Source organism: Aspergillus neoniger (genome assembly GCF_003184625.1).
Source record: "Aspergillus neoniger CBS 115656 unplaced genomic scaffold BO87scaffold_15, whole genome shotgun sequence".
Lineage (NCBI taxonomy): Eukaryota > Fungi > Ascomycota > Eurotiomycetes > Eurotiales > Aspergillaceae > Aspergillus > Aspergillus neoniger.
Window position 1 is genome coordinate 443,475 of NW_020291143.1, and position 25,649 is coordinate 469,123.

Consider the following 25,649-nt stretch of genomic DNA (forward strand, 5'->3'; position numbering starts at 1 on the left):
GGAATTGTATGATCCAGGCGTTTCACTACCTGGTAGAGGTGCTCATAACGGTCTTGTAGTAACAATACTTACTGCTACCGAACCTAGATAGAGTAAAAATCTGACAGAGATACACATGCATTTAGGATGTCTTGTTCGACGGTAACGCATCTCTCGTAAATACACTTGCGTAAGTGGATAGATATTTGAAGCTTACTGAGATACAGCGCCTAGATGTCTTCGTTTTATCCAAGAATCCAAGAAACATATGGTTCCACGCTGTCGGAATATTAATTTGAGCCCCAACTAATCTTCCAGAATCAGTATATATGCAAACTGTAAAAGAGTGTCCTGTTATGGTGACAATGTACGCTCCACTTATATCTTGTAAATGTGGAGAATTGTGAGAGCCGAGCTTTTGAGAAACATAACACTCTCGAGAGAGACTATTGATGTACAATGTGGATATTCGGACTTATAACCCGTTACGATTGTCTAGCCCATTGTTGTGATCACCTGTTTGCGGCGAATCCAATATAGAATAATAGAGAGTATGTCTCTTAGTTCTGTTTCCAAAAGAAAGACTGAACTCAACAAAGTATTTTGACGGGTCATAAATCAAAGCACTTTTCAACTACGGCTAGATACATTCATTTTGAATTCTTTTGACACCTTTGTACGGAAGAGAGCCCATCTTTGGCCTGCATCTCTAATTTAGATGCTGACAGGTGTATATGTAGCTTACCCTAATGGGGAAAACAAATTCAGGATGCATGAAATAGCGAATGTGTTCTAACAGGAACGTATATATAGTGACAGCAATGAGTATAGCGACTATCATGCTGTTATTTTTAGTATTCTTAGTTAGTACAGTCACCCATCTACAGAGTACTAGGCTATTGGGCTGCGGCGTTGGAATGTGATGTAGATGCCAGAGGTCCCTGCATCTATTGCATGCTTGATAGTAGTGCCGCTGCAGCTCTGCAATAAATGCAGGCATAAGTATTCCGTTCAGCATTAGCCCTGGGTTATAAGTAATATAACCACCCCAATTGGGAATAATGCATCAGACGGACTTGACGGATAAAGGCCTGGCCAGAGCAGTCTATACCGAAAGAGGACTAACGCAAACAGTGGTGCAGGGATCAGCAGCATATTACTCTATCGGGCGAGAAGATACCTGACGTAATCCAAGCCGACCAACGAAAAGCCAGGAAATGAAAATAGAGGGGCGGTATCGGCCACCGGTGACGTACTGGATGTGACTCAAGTCCTGAATTGGGGGGAAATTGTAGCAAGTCCTAGCAACGGCCTCAGGAGGGCCGTTCTCCAACCTTAGTCAACGTTATGATTCAGGTTACGCAGCCCTTCAGATATGGTTGCCAGGACACTTGGAGACTGCTAATCGAAATCAACCAATGATAATGGTTCCACGGTCGAAGTGGAAAGGCGATTATCAATCGTTGGCATCTCAACGCGAGCCATTGAAGACGCTATCATCTATCCGAGAAATACCCCCCTGCCGATGTCGGGTTGAACTAAACCCAAGTGTTCACTAGCAGGGGGTGGTGAACCCTAGACACAAACCCCTTCTGACTGGGATTCGAAAAAGGCTAAAAGCCCTCGGTAGCAGCGATAGGATGGATAAACGAAGATCTACCAGCAAAATGCACTTCCACCTCAGCCACCTGTACCAAGAATGGCACATTCGTTGTCGCTGGCATACTTCTTTCAGTGGCAAATCCACGTAGCCCGTCACCGCCCATGAATAGCGCCCCAAGGCAGCCTGTAGGCAAAGAATGGAGTAGACCTTAATAATGGAAATGACTACAGGACATTGGTTGACCCTGTTGGAGACTGGGGAATGATCCTCACGCTGAGCAATTGGGGCTGCCGGATGCGCAGTTCACGGTCCAGGTTCCCCACAAGAGGGAGCGTGAGCCAGTTCCAGCAGGCGAAAAAAGAGGGTGAAAATTTCGTCGTTGCCGCAGAAAGAAGAGCAGAAGGGAGGGACCGGCCGAGGAGTCTCCAGTTGCATTGCCCGCGAATCATCAATGCGCTGACCGCCCGGCTTTTTTTAATCTCCGCCCACTTTTCTCTTTCTCCTGGCAACCTATGACTCTTCCCTGCCTCCCTCAACGACGTCTCTTCATTTAAATCCATCTGTGACTCATTCGCTGGCCTCGCTTGTTAGTCTTCTTCCTATATCTATCTCGCTTTGCTCTCATTCAATGCTGGTTGCTCAATACTGACCATCAACCTTACTAGAGCCATCTGCCGTCTTAACTATATACTACCGATCTATCTGCGTGCTACCCCACCATCAATTCATTCACAATGTGCCCCGGTGCAGACCACGAGCCCAATGGGCAGGCCAACGCTGCCAATGGCCGCAACGGTATGTTTCTAGCTTTTAAACAGATGAACTGCAAGTGCCTATACTAATCAATACCCTTCAGGTGAACACCCCGGCTTCACTGCCGTCGAGACTCGCCAGAACCCCCACCCCTCCGTCTCTCGGAACCCCTATGGCCACAACGTCGGTGTCACCGACTTCCTGAGCAACGTCTCTCGCTTCCAGATCATCGAGAGTACCCTGCGTGAGGGTGAGCAGTTCGCCAACGCTTTCTTCGACACCGAGAAGAAGATTGAAATCGCCAAGGCCCTCGATGAGTTCGGTGTTGACTACGTGAGTCATACCCCGGTGGATCTTCACAATGCCGGAGAGAGCGTGCACTGACCACCACTCTAGATTGAGCTCACCAGCCCTTGCGCTTCCGAGCAGTCGAGAAAGGACTGTGAGGCCATTTGCAAGCTTGGCCTGAAGGCTAAGGTATGTTACATCTGTCTACCGCGTGTTGTGCGTCATCCAGCTAATGCTCGATTCAGATCCTGACCCACATCCGTTGCCACATGGACGATGCTCGCATTGCCGTCGAGACCGGTGTCGATGGAGTGTAAGTGCTGATTGTCCTGTATATTCCATGTTCGACTGCTAACAATCTCGGACAGTGATGTTGTTATTGGAACCTCCTCTTACCTCCGTGAGCACTCCCACGGCAAGGACATGACCTACATCAAGAACACCGCCATCGAAGTCATCGAATTTGTCAAGTCCAAGGGTATTGAGATCCGTTTCTCCAGTGAGGACTCTTTCCGCTCTGACCTCGTCGATCTCCTGTCCATCTACTCGGCCGTCGACAAGGTCGGTGTCAACCGTGTCGGTATCGCCGATACCGTCGGCTGCGCTTCCCCCCGTCAGGTCTACGAGCTTGTCCGTGTCCTGAGAGGTGTTGTCAGCTGTGACATCGAAACCCACTTCCACAACGACACTGGTTGTGCTATTGCCAACGCTTACTGTGCCCTGGAGGCTGGTGCCACTCACATCGATACCTCCGTCCTTGGTATCGGTGAGCGTAACGGTATCACTCCCCTCGGTGGTCTCATGGCCCGCATGATGGTTGCCGACCCCGAGTACGTCAAGGGCAAGTACAGGCTGGAGAAGCTCAAGGATATCGAGGACCTTGTTGCCGAGGCCGTTGAGGTCAACATCCCCTTCAACAACTACATCACCGGTTTCTGCGCTTTCACCCACAAGGCCGGTATCCACGCCAAGGCCATCCTCAACAACCCCAGCACCTACGAGATCATCAACCCCGCCGACTTCGGCATGTCTCGTTATGTCCACTTCGCTTCTCGTCTGACCGGCTGGAACGCCATCAAGTCTCGTGCCCAGCAGCTCAAGATCGAGATGACCGATGACCAGTACAAGGAGTGTACGGCCAAGATCAAGGCTCTGGCCGATATCCGCCCCATTGCTGTCGATGATGCCGACAGTATCATCCGTGCCTACTACCGCAACCTCAAGCTGGGCGAGAACAAGCCCCTCCTGGACCTCACGGCCGACGAGCAGGCTCAGTTCGCTGCCAAGGAGAAGGAGCTTGCCGCTCAGGCTTCTGCCTGAATATGGGATCGAAAGTGATCTCCCACGTTGGCTTTTCTTCTAATCATGCATTTATTCCGACTGGGATAGACGTCTATATCCTTATTAGAGCTTCGATGTTTTCTATTTCCTTACTCTTTTAGCGGCTCCCTTGGCGGAGGACGTTCTTGTTTTGCGTTTGCTGGTTTCATGAATGGATGTTTATGTGTTCTCAGGATGGTTTCTTTGATTTCCACGGGGTTTTCAAAAGTTGTTCCTTGTCTCTGATGGAAAAAAGGGAAGGGGGCCGGTGTTAGGACAGCCCTTGGTCCTCGCGTGGGACCGTGTACATACGCAGAATTTCGATGCCATATGCATCTATCCTACAATATACAGGATACACCAAAGTTAAACGCGTGGCTGCAATATATCTAGTAAGATTAATTGGAATTGATTGGTGTAACAGAAGCAAGGGGGTGATGTGAGTTCATGTGGAGTGTCAAATCTAGTACTAGACTAGATTGTCATGAGAAGCGGCGCATGCGGGAACCGAGGCAGTTTCCCGACTGCCCGTCCGCGGCCAGTCAGTCGTTCTTATCGCCCCCGGCTCCGGTTTCCTGCATCATCCGACCCATCGACCTTCCTTCACTTCCCCAGTCTTTCTCTTCTCCCTCAGTCTGGAGGTCGTCGTGCCCTTACCCCGACCCGGCTTTATTTCTATTGCCTACAACTATGGCATCTTCTTTACTTCCCGTCGCCCTGCAGAATAAACTGCTGGGCTACAGCAGGGCCCCCAGCACCCAACTGGCGGCGGCACATCTGGACTTGTGAGTGGCCGAGCAGCTTTACATTATCCCCGCGTAACGGCGGACGATCGCTCGCTCGTCTGACGTTTGTTTCCTGGAGCTATGTGCTAACCTGTTAATCACCGGGCGATTAGTCTTCGAAATATCGTTTTTGTCCTCTTTATCCTTCGCTACGTTCGCAAGACATTCTATTCATTGCGCGGTTATGGCATCTTCGGCAGCATCCGTAATGCCTACGCCGCCGTCCGTCTCTTCTTCTATTCCGTCTTTCTGCGATTCCCCGGCGTCCGCGGCCAGGTTGATAAGCAGGTTTCCACCGCTATTGAGAATCTCGAATCGAAACTCGTCGCGTCTGGGCCTGGTGTTAATCGGTATCTGAATCTTCCCAAGGAAGGATGGACCGCGGAACAGGTTCGCGCTGAGCTCGATAAGCTGGCGAATATGGAACATACACGCTGGGAAGATGGCCGTGTCAGTGGTGCTGTCTATCACGGTGGCCAGGACCTGTTGAAGCTGCAGGCAGAAGCGTTCGGACAGTTTGGTGTTGCAAACCCGATCCATCCTGATGTGTTCCCTGGTGTTCGGAAGATGGAAGCCGAAGTCGTAGCTATGGTAATGACTTCCCGGGAAATTCACGAGTTTGTGGCTTACTTGCTTTAGGTTCTGGCGTTGTTCAATGCCCCGTCCGATGGCGCGGGTGTCACTACAAGTGGCGGTACGGAGTCGATCATCATGGCATGCTTGGGTGCGCGCCAGAAGGCTTTCCTCGAGCGTGGCGTAAAGGAACCGGAAATGTGGGTGGCCACTCCTATACATACCCTGCTTATGTACTGACACGCCCGTAGGATCATTCCCGATACTGCTCATGCTGCCTTCATCAAAGCCTGCAACTACTTCAAGATCAAGCTCCATCGTGTTCCCTGCCCGGCTCCCGAGTACAAGGTGGACATTCCCTCCGTGCGTCGCCTGATTAACTCGAACACTGTCTTGATTGTTGGCTCGGCACCCAACTTCCCTCATGGAATTGTTGATGACATCCCAGCTCTGTCTCGTCTCGCGACGTCTTACAAGATCCCTCTGCATGTTGACTGCTGCCTTGGTTCCTTTGTTGTTGCCTTTCTGAAGAAGGCAGGCTTTGCGTCACCCTATGAAGAGGAAGGTGGCTTTGATTTCCGCCTTCCCGGAGTGACTAGCATCAGTGTGGACACACACAAGTATGGATTTGCACCCAAGGGTAACTCGGTGCTCTTGTATCGCAACAAGGCCTACCGCAGCTACCAATACTTCATCTACCCAGACTGGTCCGGGGGTGTTTATGCATCCCCATCTGTGGCGGGTTCCCGTCCTGGTGCCCTGATTGCCGGATGTTGGGCCAGTTTGATGAGTGTTGGCGAGTCTGGCTACATCAAGAGCTGCTTGGACATCATGGGCGCCGCCAAGAAGTTCGAATCCTCGATCAAAGAGCACTCAGTTCTGTCGAAGAGCTTGGACATCGTTGGAAAGCCCATGGTCAGCGTTGTTGCGTTCTACAGCAAGAATGATGTCGTTGATATTTACGATATTGCGGACAGCCTTTCTGCCAAGGGCTGGCATCTCAATGCGCTTCAATCGCCCCCGGCGATCCATGTCGCGTTCACCGTCCCCACGGCTGCTGCTGTGGATGCACTTACCACCGACCTGGTCGTGGCTGTGGAGGCGGAGTTGGCCAAGGCGGAAGAGAGAAAGCAGCAAGGCAAGGCATATGTTGTTAAGCGTGGAGACACTGCAGCCCTGTACGGTGTGGCCGGCAGCATGCCGGACAAGAGTATTGTCAGCCGCCTGGCCGAGGGCTTCCTGGATACCCTGTACAAAGCCTAGATTGTTCAAAAGGCCCGCACTGTCCATATGGGTTGAAAAGCGTATAAGTCTAAGAATTGCAAATAGCGGACAATTGGTGTTATGGTGCATAGGTTGGGTATTGCTTCGTCCGGAGAATTATTGTTATAAAACAGACGTTAAGACTTGAACTTTTAGGGTGATGTAGATCCCATTCCATATGACAATATGTGTAGTATAGTACAATGCAAAATCGTTGCGCAAGATGAACCCGGACTCAGACACATGATCTGATCAAAGAAAAGCCGCTGGATGCATGCAATAGTTCACTTCCCTTCACCTCCACCTCTAAGTGGGAATTTCACCCACTTGCTCAATCCCATATAGTACACATCACTTTTCACCCACATGAGCAGGCATATCCAACAGTTTCGACAATAAAATATGAAATCCCAGACTCCAATCGCATACCAATTAATCAATCAATCAAAACGAACCATTCCGCAAAAAAGCCGAATCGAAAACACCAACAGTCCACCTCATTCCCTAGAGATGGATATCACTCAAGCCAATCTATTCTCCTCAAACTCCACCCCCGAGGTCTTCTCAACATAGTATCCCGGATCGGGCTTGCGCTCGAGATGCACCTCTTGCTTCGTGAGTCGACGGTCGACTTCCTGCACCTGCACCAATTCCTTGACTTTCATGATTTGACCCGCCACAGACGGCGACACGGGGTGAAAGACGGTAGCCATGCGCTTCTTCAGGCCGAGGGCTTTTAGGACGTCGTTGGTGCGGCGTGGGAGACCGATTGCTGAGCGCATGAGCGTGACGCGGAAGTAGCTGCTCATTTTGGCGGTTTGTGGATTTGTTTGTTTGTTTGGTTCGGAGGTACTTGGTAGGAAGGTTTCGGAGGATCGTAAGGTAGACGCTCAATGACGCTGTTGGTATGTAGGATGTGGAGTTGTTCTCTGTGCTTGCGAATGCTGCTCGCTGGGATGCTTTTGCTGTTGATTCCGCAAATTTCCCGATGGCGGTAGCGTAGCTGGGCGGGGAGTCACGTGATGGATGTGTTCTGCCGGTTGGCGGGTTGGCGGGCGGGAAATGCGGGTGGCATTTACTACTTAGTATGCTTGCTATGCTACTTACCTATTTGCTGTGTATCTTTGTAACGATTGTCATTTTGGAACATTCTTTGGCTCGGTGAGCCATTGGTGAGTTTGTCTCTTGACTTTATGCTGGGAGGCTATCATGCTAATGGTCCGAATGGTATGCAGATATACCCCGGAGCGCTGCGCGTTTAGGAGGGGATAATTGCTGCTAGCTTATGGTCTAGCTGTTACTATAGCTGACCACCATCGGTCGGTTGTTTGGACTATACTTGTTGGTGGTGTGGTAGTACCTAGTCGGCTTTGCATACATACTTGCGGTGATACGGACTCATTGAACGACTATACCGTGAACTTCGAGACTGCGACAGCTACAAACCATGGCGCGAGACGACAACGGAACGGTGGCCATGCCCCGTCTAGAAGACATCCTCCGCCACCCTGAAGACCTCGACAAGATCATGGGTCTGAAAGCCGAATACTCGCGCAAGAAAGCGGCTGTTGATTCTCAGCTACGGGAGGGTCTGCGCGACCAACTAGAGACCGTGCAGCGCAGCATCAACGCCCTCACGGAAGGTCAGCGACAGGTCTCGAAAACGAAAGACGAGCTACAAGGCATCGATAAACTATGCGCCGAGTCGCAAACGAGCGTGGAGGATTTCTCGCAGATCGACAAGCTGGCCAAGGTGCAAAGGAACTTCGAGGCCACGTTGACGATGAAGAAGGGGCTGGAGGAGTTCAGTGAGAATCTGGCAGTGGTTGAGGATCTTCTGCGCGAAGATGATGAGGATCTAGAGAATCAGCCCAATTTGCTAAGGGCTCATATGCAGATTTCGAAGCTGCGCGATTTCAGAGACGAGGCTATGGATCAGATACGCAAGGCGCAAGATCCAAGTAGTGAGGAGACTCTGGCGGATTACTTCCAGGGGCTGGATGGGGTGGTTGATTGGTTTGATGATCACCTTGGTACGGCGTGCATGAACTTGATCCCGTTGGTGCAGTCGGATAACCCTGGGATGGTGGTCCGGCTGGCGGTTGTGGTCATGAACGAGGAGAAGAATGATCAGACGGTGCGGGCGTTGCAGGAGGCGCAGAAGGATCACCAGGACCTGGCAGACCGGTTTAAGTCGATGAATGTAGGACCGAAGACGGTTCGAGGATACAAGGAGAAGTTCCTTCAGGCCATCGAGTTCTACGCGCAGAACCAGTTCGAAGCAACCAAGGAGGACTTCCTGGCCGAGCCGGACAACCTCGACAAGAACTTCCGCTGGTTCTTCAACGACCTCTACACCGTGCAGCAAGGCATGCAGCCGCTGATGCCGAAGAAATGGAAGATCTACAAGACCTACACGGAGATCTACCACCGGATGATGCACGACTTCTTCATCGGGCTGATCAACGACCCCGAACTACCCGCCGACAACCTCCTCGCCATCATCCACTGGACGGAGAAATACTATAAGAAGATGAACAAGCTCGGCTGGAAACAAGCCGACCTCAAGCCCAACATCCTAGACGACCGCGAACCCGAACTCATCCGCCAATGGCAAAACATCATCATCCGCGCCGTGGAAGACTGGACCAACCGCATCACCGAAACCGACCGCAAGGGACTCGTCGAACGCATCCCAGACTCCCTCGACACCAACCCAGAAGGCTGCTTCCGCACCAAAACCCTCCCAGACATGTGGCGCATGCTACACGAACAGATCATGGCCTCGGGCGCCTCCTCCCGCACCGACGTCGTCGAGGGCATTATCGACGCCATGTTCCGCGTCCTCAAAGCCCGCCAAGTGGCCTGGCAAACCCTCATCGACGAAGAATGCGCCAAATACAAAGCTCCCGGCGGCGACCTCCTCGACGGCCTCCAACTCCTCCAGGACTGGCTCGTCGCCGTCGCCAACGACCAAATCGCCTGCATCGACGACAACGAAGAAACCGGCCAACTGGGCCACCTCAGCCGCTTCAAACGCGACTTCGAAAACATCGTCGACCCCAAGTACATGGCCTCCCGAGCCATCCCGGAACTCGACGCCCTGCGCGACGGCTACGTCGATCTCAGCACCCACTGTCTCACCCAGTTCGTCGAACTCATCTTCGCCGTCGACTTCCGCACCACTATCCCCGAATTCTTCACCCAGAAATGGTACGGCGATTTCGCTGTCAAACGGATCACTTCGACCTTCGAAGATTACATGGCCGATTACTCTCCCGTCCTGCACCCCTCTCTTACGGATATCCTGGTCGAGGAACTCTCCGACGAGCTCCTCGTCAAATACCTCTCGTCTGTGCGCAACAAGGGTGTCAAGTTCCGCCATAATACCGACCCTTACACGGATAAATTCAAGGATGATGTCCTTACGGTGTTTGCTTTCTTCCAGAATTATCCGGATTCGTTTGCCGGTACGATTAAGATGAAGTGGCGGTTGGTGGATTGGTTGGTTAGATTGTTGGAGTCGGAGAAGGGACCTGCTCTCGTCGCTGTCTATGAGAACTTCAAGACCGAGTATTGGGATTTGCAGCTCTCGTGGGTTGAGGCTGTGCTGAGGACGAGGGATGATTTCGAGCGCAGTATGATTAGTGCTGTTAAGGCCAAGGCGGCCGAGTTGTCGGTTGAGAGGGGGATGGAGACGCTGATGAGTAAGGTGAGGTAGTTGGGGTTATTGGTTTGGTGGTTGAGAGGTTGTGTGTCTTTCAGCGTGGTGTTTGGCGTTTTATCTACTTTTGTTACTTTTTACACATCATTCTGGTTGTAGACTATGTATGTACATGCTGCTGCTGCTGTGGCTGTCTGCTCTTAGCCAAACATGATATTTAAGATATCACGAACCGAATAGCAGACTCTTCTCCGCTACGACGCGATACTTCTCCCCTAGTCGCGCATTCATGCCCTCATCCTTACCATTCAGATCAGGCACGAGTTTCTTCGCGCCCATCTCGCAGATACATACCGACTCGATAGGGAAATCCCTCGCCCAGACGAAGGGCGTGCCTTTCTTTTTGGAAAGACCGCTCTCACCCTCTGAGCCTGAACCTGACCCAGAGCCCTCATTCTCAATGACCCCCAGACTAGGAACAGTCCCAGTACTCTCCAAACCCTCCCCAGGCGGGTTATAATCACGATACCTAGCAAGAATGTCCCTCGCATCAAACGTATACTGCCTCTTCCTCTTATCACCCCTGCCATCACCACCTCTACCTCCTCCTCTCCCACCATGACCACCACCTTTCCCCTTCGCATAAATAGTATTCACAATCGTAGCATGCAGCAACAACGGCCGTACCTTGGGCTTAGATCCGACAGACGCAGGCGCCATCTCTGCACTATCCCCAGCAGCCAAATCCACCCGCTCCTGCTGCTCCTCACCACCACCACCTACATCCACCGCCACCTCCGCAGGCTTCTCCGCAGGCTTCTCTGCAGGCTTATCCCCCACCAAAAACCCCTCCTCGAGAAACCTATCCCTCAACTTCACACAAAACGGATACAGGCGGTTGGTGGGATCCACGGGCGCGGCATGCAGAACGGTTGCTGCTTTTGCGCGAGGAATGGCGTGTAGGGATTCGAGGGATATGAGGAATGGAGAGGCTGGTGGGGTTGGGTCTGATGGTAGTGTTTGTGGTGAGGAGGATTGGGTCTCGCGAAGCATGGCTTCTAGGTCGAGGGAGTGCAGGAAGTGGATTGCTTGGGAGAGACGGTCTGGGGTGGGGAGGCTCATTACGCCGAGGGTGAGGTGGAGGGTGCCGACTGGGCGGTGGGCGGAGGGGGGGATGAGTGGTTGGGGTTGACGTGCATGTTGGTGGTGTTCATGTCCATGTTCATGTTGGTGTTGAGGTTGGAGAGTTGGGACCGAGGCTTTGAAAGTTGCGAGGGAGGATTCGAGTTGGGGGAGGGAGGTGGCGTTGATGAGGGGGAGGCAGAGGAAGTGGGTGAGTGGGGGACGTTTTTCCTTCTTTTGATTGGGTTTGGGTCGTGGGTTGGACATGGTTTTGTGGTGGTGGTGGTGATGGTGATGGTAGAATCGAGGGAGGGAGAGTGGGAGGATGAGCTGCAGATGGAGCTGATGTCGGGGTTGGAATTGCTGTAGTAGTATTGTATGGGTTACGAGACAGGGTCTAAATGACCTGCAGGGGCGCATTGAGTCAAGAAATAAGTCCGAATGACTCACATAAAACGGAGAAGGTAGTAAGCAATGTAGAGAGTGGATGTAAGAAGAAGTAAGAAGGAAGATGGATGGATGATGAAGCTGACAGACTAAAAGGTATAGCTCTCTCCCCAGCCAATGACAGCCCGCTCCGCTCCGCACTCGATGATGTGATGCCATCACTTCTTCCTCTCTTGTTCTTGTTCTTCTTCTTCCTCTTTTCCCTTTCTTCTCCCACCACCACCACACTTTCAATCAAACCAGCACAATGAATCCAACCATGTACTCCCGTCTCCCCCGAGCAATCCTCTCCCCCGCCGCTGCAACTGTCGCCCGTCCCTCCCTCCGCGTCGGTGCCCGCTTCGCAACAGCAACACCATTCCAGCTCCAACCTCAACCTCAACCCCAGCTCCCCCGTCGATGCTTCCACGCCACCTCAGCTCCCCGTAAAGGCATCTTCCCCGACTCTGCAGACCCTCCAGCTCCGCACCCTGAATCCAGCAATGTCGCCGGCGCAGCCACCCACGTTACCGAGCCTTCCCCGTTGACGGATGCGCAGTACCATGACCACGCGGAACACTACTTGGATGTGCTGCAATATGAGATTGAGAAGGTCCAGGAGGAGGGATCGGATATTGAAGCTGAGTATAGTGTTCGTTATTCCTCAGGTTCCCATGATAATTCTGAGTGACGTTACCGAAGAGAAGAAAACATTTCAACTGACAATGATGGATGATGAATTACAGGCCGGCGTCATGAACATCAGCGTCCCCGGTGTAGGCACCTACGTGCTGAACAAGCAGCCCCCCAACAAGCAGATCTGGTTGAGCTCGCCGATTTCCGGCCCCAAGCGGTACGATTGGGTGGTGGAGGGTGATCAAATGCATGAGAAGCAGGAGTCCAGGCCTTTTATTAACGGGCAGTGGATCTATCTCCGGGATGGGTCCAATCTCACGGATTTGTTGAACCATGAGTTGACTCTCAACTTGCCGAAGGATGTGTACAGTGAGGTTCTGGAGTAGGCTGCTGCTGCTGCTTCTTTTCTCCGCACCGGGAGGTGGTTGGCTTTATGTCTACGGACGGGCGGTTGAGAGATAGTGTAGGATATGGATTGATGTGTGTGAGTGACTGCTAGTTATCTAGTGTTGTAGTGCCTGGTAGTAGATAATACAGTTCGGCGCGGTACTCGTTGCGTAGACTACTTGTGCGCAGATAACATCGTATATATCCAAGTGGTATCTTAATCCATTCTTCCATCGTTGACCCATTCAGCCTGCGCTGTCACGCAGATTTAGATATCTTGCGTCGCATGCGCCCGTGTCATACTGGCGCGGCATCGGCTCTGCGCCTGCACTCGCTCTTTAGCGCAGCAAGCTGCATATCGTATGTTGAGTGGCTGCTGCTCAAGCCATGACATCACCCACCGATATCAACATCGAGCGACGTCCTCGTAGTCGACACACATCTCGCAGTGAACACTTTGTCGCAAAGCACACTCGTCGTTTGTTCGAGGTATCGGAAAGCAATCGTCCGCGAGCAATCCAATCCAATCCAACCCAATGTAGAGAATCCCAATATCAAATCAACTTAATCGGCTTAACCCTAAGCGATAACTCCCAACATTTAAGCCTGAACAGCAACCGCCGCCGACCCGTTCTTATCATCACCGTCCTTGGGAAGATCGGCCTAGACGCAAACCCCGCATCATCAGCATAACAGTTTTATACATAGCGAATTCTCAAGAAACAAGACGGAAAGGGGAAAGAAAGAAAGAGGGGAAATTACCGCATCAAAAATCACCCTAATCATCAAACTACAACTGGGACAAACACCAATATCCTCGCCGTCACGGAGATCATCAATGGCGATTTCGAAGCGGTCGCCACAGGGACACGGGTAGTGGTAGATCTGGAGAACCGGGTCGAAGGTCATGTCTTCGATTTCGATCTCGTCGTAGATGGAGATGGAGTCGTCGGCCATTTTTTCTTATCCCTTTTATTTTATGGGGTTTTGCTTGGTTTTCTGAGGGGGAACAGAAATAGAAAGTTGGGGTGGTGTGGTTCCTGAGTATAAGAATAAAGTGGGCTACTATCGTTATCAGTGAGTGGATGGCAAAAAAGAAAACTTTTGGCGGGAGGGGTCAGGTGATTGCGGGGTTGGTGATTGGTTCGTTGTTTAGCTGTATACTACCTACTTAAGTAGTTGTACTAGTTAAGATATAAGGGTAATGTTATTATGTATTTATTGGCGTATGTTCGTGTCAAGGTATCTATCATAAATTAAGTCTATACATGCAATTGCTCAATCTCCATCCTCACATCCTCTACCTCCTGTATCAACGATCCATATTGTCGCGCAAGCTCCTTCATCGGTCCGCGCACGGCTCCATCAATAATATTCTCGTAGTCCTTCAACTCCTCCAAAGCCGTCGCACGTCGCTCCTCTAGCCGTTCCCTCGTATTCTGAAGGTGCTGATAATACCGTTGCAGCGCATCCACCACCTCCGGTGTATGTATCGTCGCGAGTATATCCAGTTTCGTAAGACTGCGGTCATATCATATTAGCCCCTGTTCTCCCACCCCATTCCAATGTAGACATACTTAAGCTTCCCCTCTATTCCCTGCGCCACCGCCAGCAAATGGTCCGCCTTCGCCTTCGCCGCCCGAGCCATCGCCCCATGTTTCGCTCTCTCTAAGAGCATCACCGTGCGCTCCAGCACGGCCGCCCGCGTCGCGAGCACCTCCGCCGCCGTCGCAGCCATCCGGGTTCGAGCCGCCGGAATTTCCGTCAACTGTATTTTACGCAAAGCGCGAATCCGGTTCTCGAACTGTGAGGCGAGCGGCACCTGCGCGACGGACCTAAGCATAGCCTGGCGATTGCGTGCGCGGGTTGTTCGGGGCGGTTCATTGGGTGTTGATGTAGATCCGGGGCCTGCGGAGTCGGATGATCCTGCGTTGGCTATTGTGCGGAGGCCGTTGAGTGTTGTGGTGAGGACATTAGATAGCGGAGTGGCTAGGAGAGGAAGATTGGAGTAGAAGTCGTCGATGTCGGGCGCGAGGAGTAATTGCGCGTCTGTTGCTGCATCGTGGGAGTCGTCAAGCTGGAGCAACTCGGGGGAGGATTCGAGGTAGAGGGTTATGATGGCTATGGGGTCTCGGCACTTGAATGAATCAATCGTTAGCCTGATTCATCTCCCTTGAGTGGGTTGGTGTTGCTAACATCGTCGGGTACTCCGCTGTCCGGGTCGAATGCCAGCCGTCGCAAGGCTTGCTTCTTGATTTGCTTTTTCGCGTCTCGTATCCGGCAGGCTTTTACTTCCTATACGGTATGCCAGGGTCAGAGTACCATTCAAAAGTGGATGGCGCGACCTGGTGTTACGATCATGAGGTGAGACGCACTTCCACAACAGCTTGTCTAGCGGGTTGCGCATCCTGGGCGCGAGTGGAGCCATCGGGGTTCAAGAGAGTCGTCGTCAGGTGGGTATAAAGTCTCTTGAATTGAGGGTTGTTGTCAAGAATGACCGGATCGCATGGCGGGATCATGTTTTATGGCAGGGGCTGCGCGTAAAGCTGTCGCAGGTGGAAGTGCATCATCTACCAACAGGCGGCGAGCAATCGGGCGGCCACCGCCTCATCCCCGTGACCTGGCGATCTACAGTACATAACATGTCGATAGAGCATGGCCTACACTCTACAAGAACCATAATGAATAAATATCATATCATAATACAAAGCTGAATTTTCGCTTCCGTTTTCACATTCCTTTCGTAATCATACACGCACCTAGCCTTTCCAGCATGCTTCTCTCCGCATCCGACCTCACCCTCGTTGCTGATGAACTCGACGTCCCTCAGCTCATAGGAGATCCACGCAAGCTCATCAAAGGGGATCATCCGGTTGTGCTGCTGGTCATCAAACATCCTCCAAATCTCCCCCAAATAGCACCCTTATGTACAAGTGCACGGCTCAACACCGATCGCACTGTCCTCCAACATGGAAAATAAAAAAGAAAATGAGATGAAAACACAATCGCTAGGAACAGAAGTAGAGTGATAGAAGATAAACAAAGCTCATTAGCGGGTGGAAGAAAAAGACCATGGCGTAACACGCAGTGGGAATTAACTACTGAAGTCATGAGGCACAGGCCCAGCAAACAGAAGAACAACATAGCTTGCCAGAGGCAGCAATCATTTACTCCTCCTCGCTCTCCTCCGAATCATCTTCAGAGTCGTCGCTGCTCTCGTTGGCTTCGACCGAGGGCATAGGGTCTGGAGAACGGCCTCCGCCACCACCTTGGAACCGAGACAAGTTGCTTTCGAGCATGTTGATCTGAGCTTCTTGCTCGTACTTGCTCATGGGCTTGTTCTTCTTCGGTTTCGGGGCGGCCGCGTTCGCCGCTGCCGCAGAGGCAGGATCCTCCTCTACCACATGCGGCGCGTTCTTCTTGACAAACCGAAGTAGCATAAGGAGAACGTCGTTAGGAAGCTCATCAATGTCGAGCTCGATTTCAGCCTCTTGGGTACCCTGCAGAACGTGTTAGGCCTTGCATAGAAAGTAAGATCACATTAAGCAAATAACTTACCTTGAGGGCAGGGACATTAGTCTGGATGATCTTGAGCGCCTCCTGCATCTTCTTGTCAGGAAGGCTACTGATCCCGTTGGAAATGATCTGCTTCTCGTGGTAGGTGACCCAGTGCTGTTTCTCCGGTTTGGCTGAAACCTTGGTGGTGCTCTTCTTGCTCTCCTTTTTAGCGAGCCCCATAGTGCTAGGCTTCTTACTCTCCTTCTTCGACGGCTTGGTCTTCCCGAGCTTTTTGCTTCCCGGCGGGGTCTTCTTTTTCTTCGTAATAGCTTCGATCTGGCGGGTCATCTCTTCCATCTGCTTCTGCAGCAGGCTGAGCTTCTCGGCATCGTAGTCGCTCTCTTCGGCGTCCTCCTCACTCTCTTCTTCAGAAGACTCTGCGCTGTGATGCTCGACATGCGGCTCATGCTGCTCCAGATAACGTGTCTTCTGAGCCCACTTCTTGTTGAATTCTTCCTCGAGCCGCTGGCCCGCCATGTAGGTCGGGTCGCCCGGGATGTTGAACTTAAAACAGTTCTTCAAGATGAGGCGCATATCTAGCTCGAACTCCTTGGCATTCTCATACTGGCCGGCCCTGAGTTTGCTCTGCACAGTAGAGAAATCCATGGGCTTCTTAATGATACTATGATACGTAGGAATGTTGAGCGCAACAGGATCAACGGGGTGGTAGAAAGGCATCGCGTAGGTGTAGTGCTTCGGCTTGTGCAGCTCGTCCAGCACCTCCTGGCAGAATCTCAGCTCCCACTGGTACTTCTTCTTCTTCGGCTTCGTGGAGTACGGGAGATCGCGCTTCGGAGGATGGATAGAACGCTTCGGACGCCCGTCAGCATTAGCAGAATCGCGGCGGATCAAAGGAAGGCCTTCCGGACCCAAAGCAAACGTCGTCGCCTGGGGAGAAGCGCCCGTGGCGCGTGCCGTGCTAGGACTCGGAGCGGGGCGGTGATCTCGACGGACTGCTGTCGAGGGCTTAGCAACAGACTTCTTCGGCTTCTTCTCCTCCACCTCATCGGCTCGTGGTAGATTGGCCATCTGCTTATCGAAGGTGATCTTGAGCTTCTGCCCCTCTTGGGCGACAAGGTGGTCGGGACCGTTGAATGTCAGCGCATTCTGCACCATAAGGTTGAAGTCATCAATAACGGCCTGTGCAGTCCGATAATTGTTGTTTTTCAACTTCTTCTCGATGGTTCCAAGGTCCATGGGCCGTTTAATAAATTGCGGGTAATGGGGGACATTCAACTTGATGGGATCCACGGGCTCTCTGTAGAAGCGGGAATCGTGCATCCGCTTCAAGCTCTGGATGGACTTGGAGAGGAACTTGTGCTGAACCTTAGTCATGGTTGCTTCTCCATTTGTAGCCCGTTCCGAGCGCGCCTCGCTAGGTGTAGGCAAATCAGGCACCTTGAACTCGGCTGACGCCGCACCTTCCCCTCCGATCTTGGTACGCTTGGCGGCAGGCTCGTCGCTAGGATCACGCTCACGCTCCCTCGAAACCTTGGTCGGGGAGGATGGAACATCCGGCGCGTCACGCATCTCTTGATCCACGCTCTGCAGTGGCGGCACCGACGGCGCCGTACTAGCAGCGTCGGTCTGCATTGCGCTCTCAGGCTTCGCATTCGAAGGATGGTGGGGCAGCTCGGTTTTCACAGCGGCAGAATCTTGTGATGGCTGGGCAGTGCTCTCCACTTTGGCGTCGGACGGCGCATCAGTTGATGGCTTTGATGCATCCTGAAGCGCCTGTGTATCTTTAGACTCGGCTCCACCCGCACCGTCGCCACTTGCCTGTGCAGCCGCAGACGTCTTTTCACTAGCGGTTTCCTTCTTCTCCCCAGTCGCAGCGGAATCCACATTTGAAGGTTTGGCTTCTTCGGACGCGACGGCTGGTTGTGCGGAAGTATCTGCGGTCGGCAAAGATGGACTCTTGGGCGGAGAGGCGGTCGCGGCTACGCCGTTTGTGTTGGAGGTAGACTCAGCAGTCGATCCGTTTGCCTTGGCAGGCTTGGTCTCCTCTGTCGGCTTCTCTGCACCGTTGACGGGCGCGTCTGATTTGGCGTTGGCTACAGCATCTTGGACTCTGCGAGGACATTAGTAAACAGACATCGTAGACACAAAACGCGAAAATAAAGGAGCATACCCTGTGCGACCAGTCTCAGCAGGTGAAACTCCATTGGGCGACGGCGGCAATTGAGGCTTCTCCTCTTTGATCGCAGAGGGAGCCTCGGGAGGCGGCGTCGCCATTTGAGGTCGCTGAATTTTCGATTATGTCCTCCGACGGGACCGGGGGTACAAAAGAATCTAACAGGCAGCGATTCTGGTCGCAGGAGCTGGTCACTGGAATCGGAAAGTTTTAGGGAGCGGCAGTAACACAAATCAACTGAATAGGTACTCTCTCTGCGCTAACACAGACTAATGTATGGATTTTCGGTAATCGGCGAGCGACAACAGCTGATTAGATGACAGAAGACACACAAGGGCAGACGGGTGTCTTGCGCGGGCCACAGATGGTATGCGACGCCACGGAAGTTGCAAGAGATACAAGAAAGGATGGAAGATTAGCGCGGGCCGGAGGGGGGTGGAGAATGCGACAGGAAGGAGGAATATTTATATTGCCAAGAGGGCGGCGGCGGAAGATAGCCTGCAGTCACGTGGTGCGGCAAGTACCGGTGACTAAGCGGGAGGCAAAAGGGTCGCCAGACCGAAGATGGAAACAGACGGAATTCAATGAAAAGAAAGGGACTAGGGGGAAAGTTGCAGGTGAGAGAAGACGAGATAAGGAGAATGTCAGTTGGCGCTCAAATGCTCGTCAATCCACAATCTGCACGTGCCAAGCCGCGATTGCTGCCTGAGGCCAGAACCAGGTGTTGATGCCTGGAAGTAAGAACTGAAAGGGGGCTGTGGAAGAAGCGATGAGGAAGGTACAGTGAAGTAAAGTCCGTGTTGTCGGCAACGCGATGGAGTCGTTGCTAATAATATTAGAAGAAAAAAAAGGGGAAAGGGGCGGGCCAAAAATAAAAAATGGAACCCAAATAAGCAGCTGCAGTAGCTGTGGCTGGGATCGAGCAAGCGCGCGACGCGAATGACGCGTGAATAGCGTGTTTATGAAGGAGAGATGGAGCGCAGTCCAGGGGCAGCCGAGGACACAAAGGGCGGTCGGGGGGCGGGCGTGAATGGCAGGGTAATAAGGAAAGCGTGACCGGCGCGCAGCAGCTCTCAGCTCAGCTCCAGAAACAGAGACTGAGAAAGTCGGAGGGGGTGCTAGAATCCTTAAGTACGAACGGTCGCGTTGCGCCCGTCCGTCCTCTGCCGCTAACTCCATCGGCCACGCTAGTCCCAATTATTCTAGTTCAAGCCATTCCGCAGCCGCTGATTGGTCCAGGGATGACGCGTTCTACGAGATACGAGTTGTTATTGGTTGTAACCAACCCTGGACGGTGGACCCAGGTTCCGGGTACCAAAAGTTCCCTTTGTCGGAAACATCGAAAACAACAAGAGAGGTGTGAGCAAAAAAAAAAAGTCTTCAGGTGGTGGTGAAGACAACAACATTAGGTGAAAATGTAACCAGGCATTCCACACCTCCCAAACCTTGGGGGAATAACGATCGGCACAGAGCCCCCATCATCCCATTTTATCGACGAGATGCATCGTGATGATACTGAAGGTGAGTCAGGTCAGATATGACATACCCCAAAATCTGTCAGGCATTCAAGCGGTATAAGAAGTGCATCATGTATCGGGGTGAAGCCTGTTGAGCTGGACGCCGAGCCAGGCTGTGGAGGTCACCAGACCTGATGAAACCCCAGGGTTAGGCCCTGAACCCTCCCTTGCATCGGATCCGGACTAGGCTGGGTGTGCCTGCTGATGTAACCAACCACTCCGGGCCAAAGCTCCGATTCCGATTCCGAATGACAACACCATTTCGCGAGCTGGCCCGCATACCGGTGAAAGGTATCACGTATAAGAGCTGTAAAAGTGGCGGCTGCTGTGGCTGCGGCATTTCCAACTGGCGTTTGATGAGTTACCTTGCTCACAATATTGCTGGGTTGACTGGATGACTCGTCTAGGCAGCCGTAGAGTAACGGTGGCGCCTGCTGCCACTCCTTGTTCTGTTGGTCTCGATCAGAAACTGCCCCATGTGTGCTCCATCATCTCGGATATGTCTTGTCTCAGCCAGAGCCCCTAACTTTTTGTGGATCAAGACGTGGATACCTGCATAGGTAGCAAGATGTGTCCAGATGAAGTGTGAGTCATTCTTCGTATAGTTAACAAGATCCAGTGTACCCGAGTGCCACCCCCCCTCTGTGAGGGATAAGCTAGATGGATCCATGGAAAGAGTCATCAAAGAATGAAATTATAGTTGCGAGTGTGATCATGTGAAAGAGAAATTGGTGCGAAAAGAAAAGCTTGACAAACCCATTGTCACCACCCAAAGAAGCTGTACGTGAGCGAGTGAGTGTGGGAATCAGGAGAAACTTGTAGCAGTGGTTAGTTGGCTGTGGAAGACGACGCGGGGTCAAGCATTCTGAATATTGCCCAGCGGGCGTCTGTGAATCTTATGGTGAACAGAACCATTATAGCAAAAGGACTCGAAGCACTCTGCAGGGGACATTGATTCATGTGAAGTATGAGTAAAATGTGAGCAGAGGAGAACAAGTCAGTCAGTCAGACAGACAGGTGAGGAGAATCGTCGCATTGAGAGACTGGAGAGGGCGCTGTTGGATCGACGTCGAAGGAAGAGGAGAGAGTTCTGTGCTCTTGGAGAGGAGAGAGCCGCTGGCTGCTTAGTTATTAACTAGTATGCGCTGCAACCCGCGCGGAGGATTAGATAAGACGCCCGGAGCGGAACTAAGGTTCACAGGCGACTAGACCGCAACGGGCCAAGCGCATCTCTACAGAACTTTTTTTTCCTCCTCCAGCATCAACGGCCCAGCGACGCCGACGGTTTGCAGCTCAACTGGCTTTCAGCACAAGAGGTCTGTTCCTTATCCGCAGCGGGTCTAGGATTCTTGTTACCTTTGCGTGCTTGCTTTGCGACACGTTCTCTTGCATCTGCTCCCATCCGCCTATACAGCGAGCCAGTTCAAAATGGGCAAGAAAGCGTCTCGCCCGCCCGCGACGAAAACTTCCTCCGCTGCGTCGCCCGCGGCATCCGGCCTCACATATACCGGGAATAAGTCTTCGATACTGAAGGCTTCGTTTGCCCCTTCGGAATACCAATTGGCGCTTTTTGCATCAGTCATCCAGGGCCTCGATGCTCAGCATCTCCGCATCCACGATACGAACACCGGACGGTTACAATGCGAGCATGTCTTGGGTCCTAAGGAGACGGTCACTTCCCTAGACTGGGGTTACTACTCCAGCACCAAGAAAGATCGCGATCAGCAGTCCAAGAAGAAGAGAAAGAGACCTTCCGACGTCAATGGCAACGGGTTCGACCAGGGAGACGTAGTGGTTGCCATTGGTACCAGTGCCTCCGAAATCCGCATGTACTCGCCCGTGGAGGACAAGATTGTCGGAACGCTTGCAAACGGACATGAGAAAGGTATCAGAGACTTCAAGTTTACCTCCAGCCGACCTGGACAGGAGGGTTGGAGTATCGGCGGTGATAATAAGCTTGTGCAATGGGATCTGTTCACCGGGAAGACGACCAGGTAGCTCTTTCCCCAGCAACATTGGTACAGCCCGGCTTTATACCTAACTGTTATCTAGGACAATTCATATTCCCAGCACATCGGCCCTCAGCACACTGGCGCGCCCGCTTCCCTCGAACCCACCTGTCATCTGCGCCTCTCAGACCCCGTACGTCGTTAGCGTGGAAAAAGACGAAGCCCCAGTCACCTTCGACGCGATGCGGAACCCGATTAAGAACATCATTCCTTCTTCTACGGATTCTGCCGCTTCTGGACTCTTCCTCGCTGCCGATGGCGACCGTTACATCACTGTTTTCGATGTTGAGAAAAGAAAGCTTGCCCTGAACCTCGTGGCTGAGAATGGTGTATCATCAGTGTCTCTGTACACCGGTGCGGAACGGAAGGGTTCTACTCTGCCGGCAGAGAAGCAGGTCATCGCTGCGGTCACCGAGGATGGCACCATCGAACTCTTCACTCGGCCATTCGTGCTGCCGAACGATCAGTCCACTGCTAAGGGCGCCGCTAGCCTCAAAGCCAGATCGAAGCAGGCCATCCGGAGAGCTGATTCTCAGATCAAGGTGACCGTGTCCGCAACATCCAATGCTTTGGTTTCCATGGTGGCCGCTTCGTTCGAAGGTCCGGACTTGGTTGTTGCTTGGGCCGAGGGCGGCGTGGTTCCGGTTTTCGAGCGGATCAAGTGGCTCAACGAAGAGACGGACGACTTGCTTTTCACAGGCACCAAGCATATCGCCAAGTCCAAGTCTGGTTCGGTTCTGGGATCGGTCACGACGAACGGAACGAGAGCCGCTAACGAGAACCAAGTCGACGAGTCCAAGGCAGTTGTGGAACAGGGAAATGTTATTGAAGACGATATCGAGATGCAAGATTCTAAGGATGCTGCTTCTGTAGCTGGCAGTGATGAGGAGTCGGACGACGAGGAGGCGGAACCCAAGCAAAAGAACGATTCCAAGCAGTTGCAGAAGAAGTCTGACGCGGACAGCGATGTCGAGATGGGCAATGCCCAGGAATCTGGCTCGGAGGAGGAGGATGAAGACGAGACAGGCGAGCCTTCTTTCGGAGAGCTCATGCGCGCTAACCAGGAGGTCGACGTGGAGGCTGAGCTTGAGGACGACGTTCATATGGGATCTCTTGTTCCAGGCAAGCCCAGCGCAGCCGTGCAGCAGATTCCCACGGGAGTGTCCCTTTCCACCGTTCTCACCCAGTCCCTCAAAACCAACGACAACGCCATGCTCGAGTCCTGCTTCCACACTGGCGAACTGTCCATCATCCGCACCACTATCCAGCGTCTCGATTCCTCTCTCGCAGCGACCCTACTTCAGAAACTCGCAGAGCGCCTCTCCACTCGGCCGGGTCGCTATGGCCACCTACTCGTGTGGGTGCAATGGACTTGTGTCGCCCACGGCGGAGCTCTCGCCGGCAAGCCCGACCTTCTGAAGCGGATGTCCACCCTCTTCAAGGTCATGGAGCAGCGCTCCTCCAGCCTTCCTTCTCTGCTTCTGCTCAAGGGCAAGCTGGACATGTTGGACGCACAGCTTGGCCTGCGTCGGTCGATCCGTAGCGGTGAAGAGGCCATGGAGAGCGAAGATGAAGAAATCATTATCTACGTGGAGGGTCAGGAAGAGGACGATGACGAGGACAGCGACGTCGACGCCAAGAACATGGCCACCCCGCGGAAGTCGATACGCGACCAGGCCTTCGACGAAGAGGAGTCTATGATGAACGGCGTCCAGACCGGCGACGAGTCGGAGGACGAGGAAGACGAGGGCAGCGAAGAGGAAGAAGAAGAGGACGAGAACATCCTTGACGTGGAGGCGGAAGAGTCCGCCGGATCTTCTGATGCCGAGGAGTCCCTAGAGGAAGATGAAGACGAGGACGACGAGGACGCAGAGAGTGTCGGATCGATGGTAGATTTCATTGCGGACACGGAAGACGAGTCGGAGGACGAGCAAACACTGTCGACCTCGAAGCCACCACCGTCCAAGAAGGCCCGACTGAGCGGCGGAGGCCGAGGAAAGGGGAAGAACAAGGGCAGAAAATAGATGCAATCGTCGATTGATTGATTGATGAGAACCCGAATTCTTCGACCTCCCCTGTAGATCTTATACCCTGTTCATCAGCACTGTGTGTCCCCGGATGATGGTCTTGATTTATACTATTATTTCTTTTTACCACAACCACTACCACTACCACTACTATCCTCCCACCAAAAGTCAGAGAAAGGACAAGGAACAAGGCCCAAAGGATTTTTCAAATTTTGTCTACGTTTTGTTTGGTTATATCTATCTTATTATCTTCTTGTTTCATTATAACATGCATCATTGCTAGACTTTGGAAGGGGAGGGACTAAGGAGCGGAGTACTATGAATATATATTATGATTCATTTGATTCCACTGGTGTCAGTGTAGTGCAGTAATTGCTAGTAGCACACAATATATAAACTCGATTACATATATTATTACCCACGTACCGCCCATCATAGTGGTCCAGGAGGGTGCGTGAAGAGGACAACTAGTACAAAGATATTGAACAATTTCATAAAGTTACCTTAGTACGGATCTATATAGTTACCAAGATACTAGTAACAACTATAGTATACAACAACAACACAAACCACCGCCCCATAGTTCCCACAACAATCATCCTAGTACCCAACCAAGCACATATAAACATACCATAGTACCATCTATATAGTATCTATCCACTACCATCTACCAAACCCTCAACAAATCAAAATAAAAAAACTAAATCACAACAACTCCCCCTCCCCACAAGCCCCCGAATGCAAAACCCTATGCCCAGGAATCTCCTTCAACGCGATCTCCAACGCGACAGTACTCTCCTCCGTCGGATAAGTAGTATAATGTCCCAAAGCACTAACTTCCGCAGTATCGAGGGCTAAAATCGCCCCGTTCTTACCCCCGACTATCCACGCATCGTCTGTTGAGTTCGGGAGAGTGATGTGCGCCACGCCGGAGAGGAAGATGACCCATCTGTTCTCATTTCATATTATTTATTAGCATATATATATACATTTATGTTTATATTTGTTTTCTAGAAGATATGGGTTGAGGGGGGCCGAGGTATGCATACTGGTTCGTGGGCGCATTATGGCGGCCGCCATCATATTCACCGGGGATGAGGAGGTTAGTTGCGTTGCTGGTGACGGAGCCGAGATTGAGCATGGCGGTGCCGGAGACACCAGCTTGGGCGGAGGTGGAGTAGCCTGGGTCGAGGGCCCAGCATTCAAGGACGGATTGGTTGTTGTGTGCGGTGAGGGTGGTGATGTTGAGGGTGCTGGGGAAGGTGGTGGTGGTTGATGCTGCGAGGGCGGTGGTGGTGGATGCAGCAGCAGCAGCAGCCAGGAAGGTGGTTAGGAGGGTGTGCAGGAGAGGCATGGTGGATGATGTTTTATGGTTTATGGTTTATTGGATGGGATATAGTTGTTGATGGGGTAATTAATTGGTTTTATATGCAGGAGTACTGGGTCACGGTGAAATAGTCATTTTGGGAGGGAGAAATGGTTGGTATGCTGGGAAGGGAGCAGAGCGCATTATTTATTGCTCAATATTTATCTGCAGCCCAGTTCAACTCTTCGGATGTGGGAACTTCTTCAGCTTTGAGCACGATCTAGCGATCGAAGCTTGAA

General features: G+C 52.2%; 11 protein-coding genes across 11 annotated transcripts; 5 read left to right on the plus strand and 6 right to left on the minus strand.

The window, feature by feature from the left end:
• The first annotated feature begins 1,828 nt into the window (after positions 1-1,828).
• On the plus strand, positions 1,829-4,317 carry hcsA (homocitrate synthase). Its single transcript, XM_025623295.1, has 6 exons — positions 1,829-2,168; positions 2,248-2,377; positions 2,439-2,668; positions 2,732-2,812; positions 2,869-2,936; positions 2,992-4,317. The coding sequence occupies exons 2-6, from the start codon at positions 2,317-2,319 to the stop codon at positions 3,941-3,943; spliced, it is 1,392 nt and encodes a 463-aa protein (XP_025480029.1). The 5' UTR covers positions 1,829-2,168; positions 2,248-2,316; the 3' UTR covers positions 3,944-4,317.
• Positions 4,318-4,540: 223 nt separating this feature from the next.
• Positions 4,541-6,775, plus strand: BO87DRAFT_376423 (sphinganine-1-phosphate aldolase DPL1). Its single transcript, XM_025623296.1, has 4 exons — positions 4,541-4,728; positions 4,842-5,319; positions 5,368-5,501; positions 5,553-6,775. The coding sequence occupies exons 1-4, from the start codon at positions 4,634-4,636 to the stop codon at positions 6,562-6,564; spliced, it is 1,719 nt and encodes a 572-aa protein (XP_025480030.1). The 5' UTR covers positions 4,541-4,633; the 3' UTR covers positions 6,565-6,775.
• On the minus strand, positions 6,666-7,522 carry BO87DRAFT_376425 (mitochondrial 54S ribosomal protein uL30m). The gene has a single exon (XM_025623297.1). It carries the CDS (start codon positions 7,371-7,373, stop codon positions 7,086-7,088), a length of 288 nt encoding a protein of 95 aa, XP_025480031.1. The 5' UTR covers positions 7,374-7,522; the 3' UTR covers positions 6,666-7,085.
• Positions 7,523-7,687: 165 nt separating this feature from the next.
• On the plus strand, positions 7,688-10,396 carry BO87DRAFT_376426 (SNARE-binding exocyst subunit SEC6). Its single transcript, XM_025623298.1, has 2 exons — positions 7,688-7,736; positions 7,800-10,396. Exon 2 carries the CDS (start codon positions 8,012-8,014, stop codon positions 10,283-10,285), a length of 2,274 nt encoding a protein of 757 aa, XP_025480032.1. The 5' UTR covers positions 7,688-7,736; positions 7,800-8,011; the 3' UTR covers positions 10,286-10,396.
• BO87DRAFT_376427 (uncharacterized protein) lies at positions 10,317-11,826 on the minus strand. The gene has a single exon (XM_025623299.1). The coding sequence runs from the start codon at positions 11,615-11,617 to the stop codon at positions 10,454-10,456; it is 1,164 nt and encodes a 387-aa protein (XP_025480033.1). The 5' UTR covers positions 11,618-11,826; the 3' UTR covers positions 10,317-10,453.
• A 181-nt stretch (positions 11,827-12,007) lies between these two features.
• Positions 12,008-12,971, plus strand: BO87DRAFT_458909 (frataxin family protein). The gene is made up of 2 exons (XM_025628902.1): positions 12,008-12,428; positions 12,523-12,971. Exons 1-2 carry the CDS (start codon positions 12,045-12,047, stop codon positions 12,796-12,798), a joined length of 660 nt encoding a protein of 219 aa, XP_025480034.1. The 5' UTR covers positions 12,008-12,044; the 3' UTR covers positions 12,799-12,971.
• Positions 12,972-13,399: 428 nt separating this feature from the next.
• dph3 (CSL family zinc fnger-containing protein) lies at positions 13,400-13,756 on the minus strand (the record flags this gene model as incomplete). The annotated part of the gene is made up of 2 exons (XM_025627328.1): positions 13,400-13,462; positions 13,562-13,756. The coding sequence occupies 2 exons, from the start codon at positions 13,754-13,756 to the stop codon at positions 13,400-13,402; spliced, it is 258 nt and encodes an 85-aa protein (XP_025480035.1).
• A 259-nt stretch (positions 13,757-14,015) lies between these two features.
• BO87DRAFT_415820 (uncharacterized protein) lies at positions 14,016-15,345 on the minus strand. The gene is made up of 4 exons (XM_025626712.1): positions 15,175-15,345; positions 14,996-15,094; positions 14,377-14,936; positions 14,016-14,320 (listed from the first exon to the last, which is right to left on the minus strand). Exons 1-4 carry the CDS (start codon positions 15,316-15,318, stop codon positions 14,062-14,064), a joined length of 1,062 nt encoding a protein of 353 aa, XP_025480036.1. The 5' UTR covers positions 15,319-15,345; the 3' UTR covers positions 14,016-14,061.
• A 3,746-nt stretch (positions 15,346-19,091) lies between these two features.
• On the minus strand, positions 19,092-20,040 carry BO87DRAFT_50821 (uncharacterized protein). Its single transcript, XM_025629338.1, has one exon. It carries the CDS (start codon positions 19,668-19,670, stop codon positions 19,158-19,160), a length of 513 nt encoding a protein of 170 aa, XP_025480037.1. The 5' UTR covers positions 19,671-20,040; the 3' UTR covers positions 19,092-19,157.
• A 1,234-nt stretch (positions 20,041-21,274) lies between these two features.
• On the plus strand, positions 21,275-24,368 carry BO87DRAFT_415822 (WD40 repeat and Utp12 domain-containing protein). The gene is made up of 2 exons (XM_025626713.1): positions 21,275-22,002; positions 22,061-24,368. The coding sequence occupies exons 1-2, from the start codon at positions 21,437-21,439 to the stop codon at positions 24,039-24,041; spliced, it is 2,547 nt and encodes an 848-aa protein (XP_025480038.1). The 5' UTR covers positions 21,275-21,436; the 3' UTR covers positions 24,042-24,368.
• Positions 24,369-24,724: 356 nt separating this feature from the next.
• Positions 24,725-25,398, minus strand: BO87DRAFT_458914 (uncharacterized protein; the record flags this gene model as incomplete). The annotated part of the gene is made up of 2 exons (XM_025628903.1): positions 24,725-24,993; positions 25,094-25,398. The coding sequence occupies 2 exons, from the start codon at positions 25,396-25,398 to the stop codon at positions 24,750-24,752; spliced, it is 549 nt and encodes a 182-aa protein (XP_025480039.1). The 3' UTR covers positions 24,725-24,749.
• Positions 25,399-25,649: the final 251 nt, after the last annotated feature.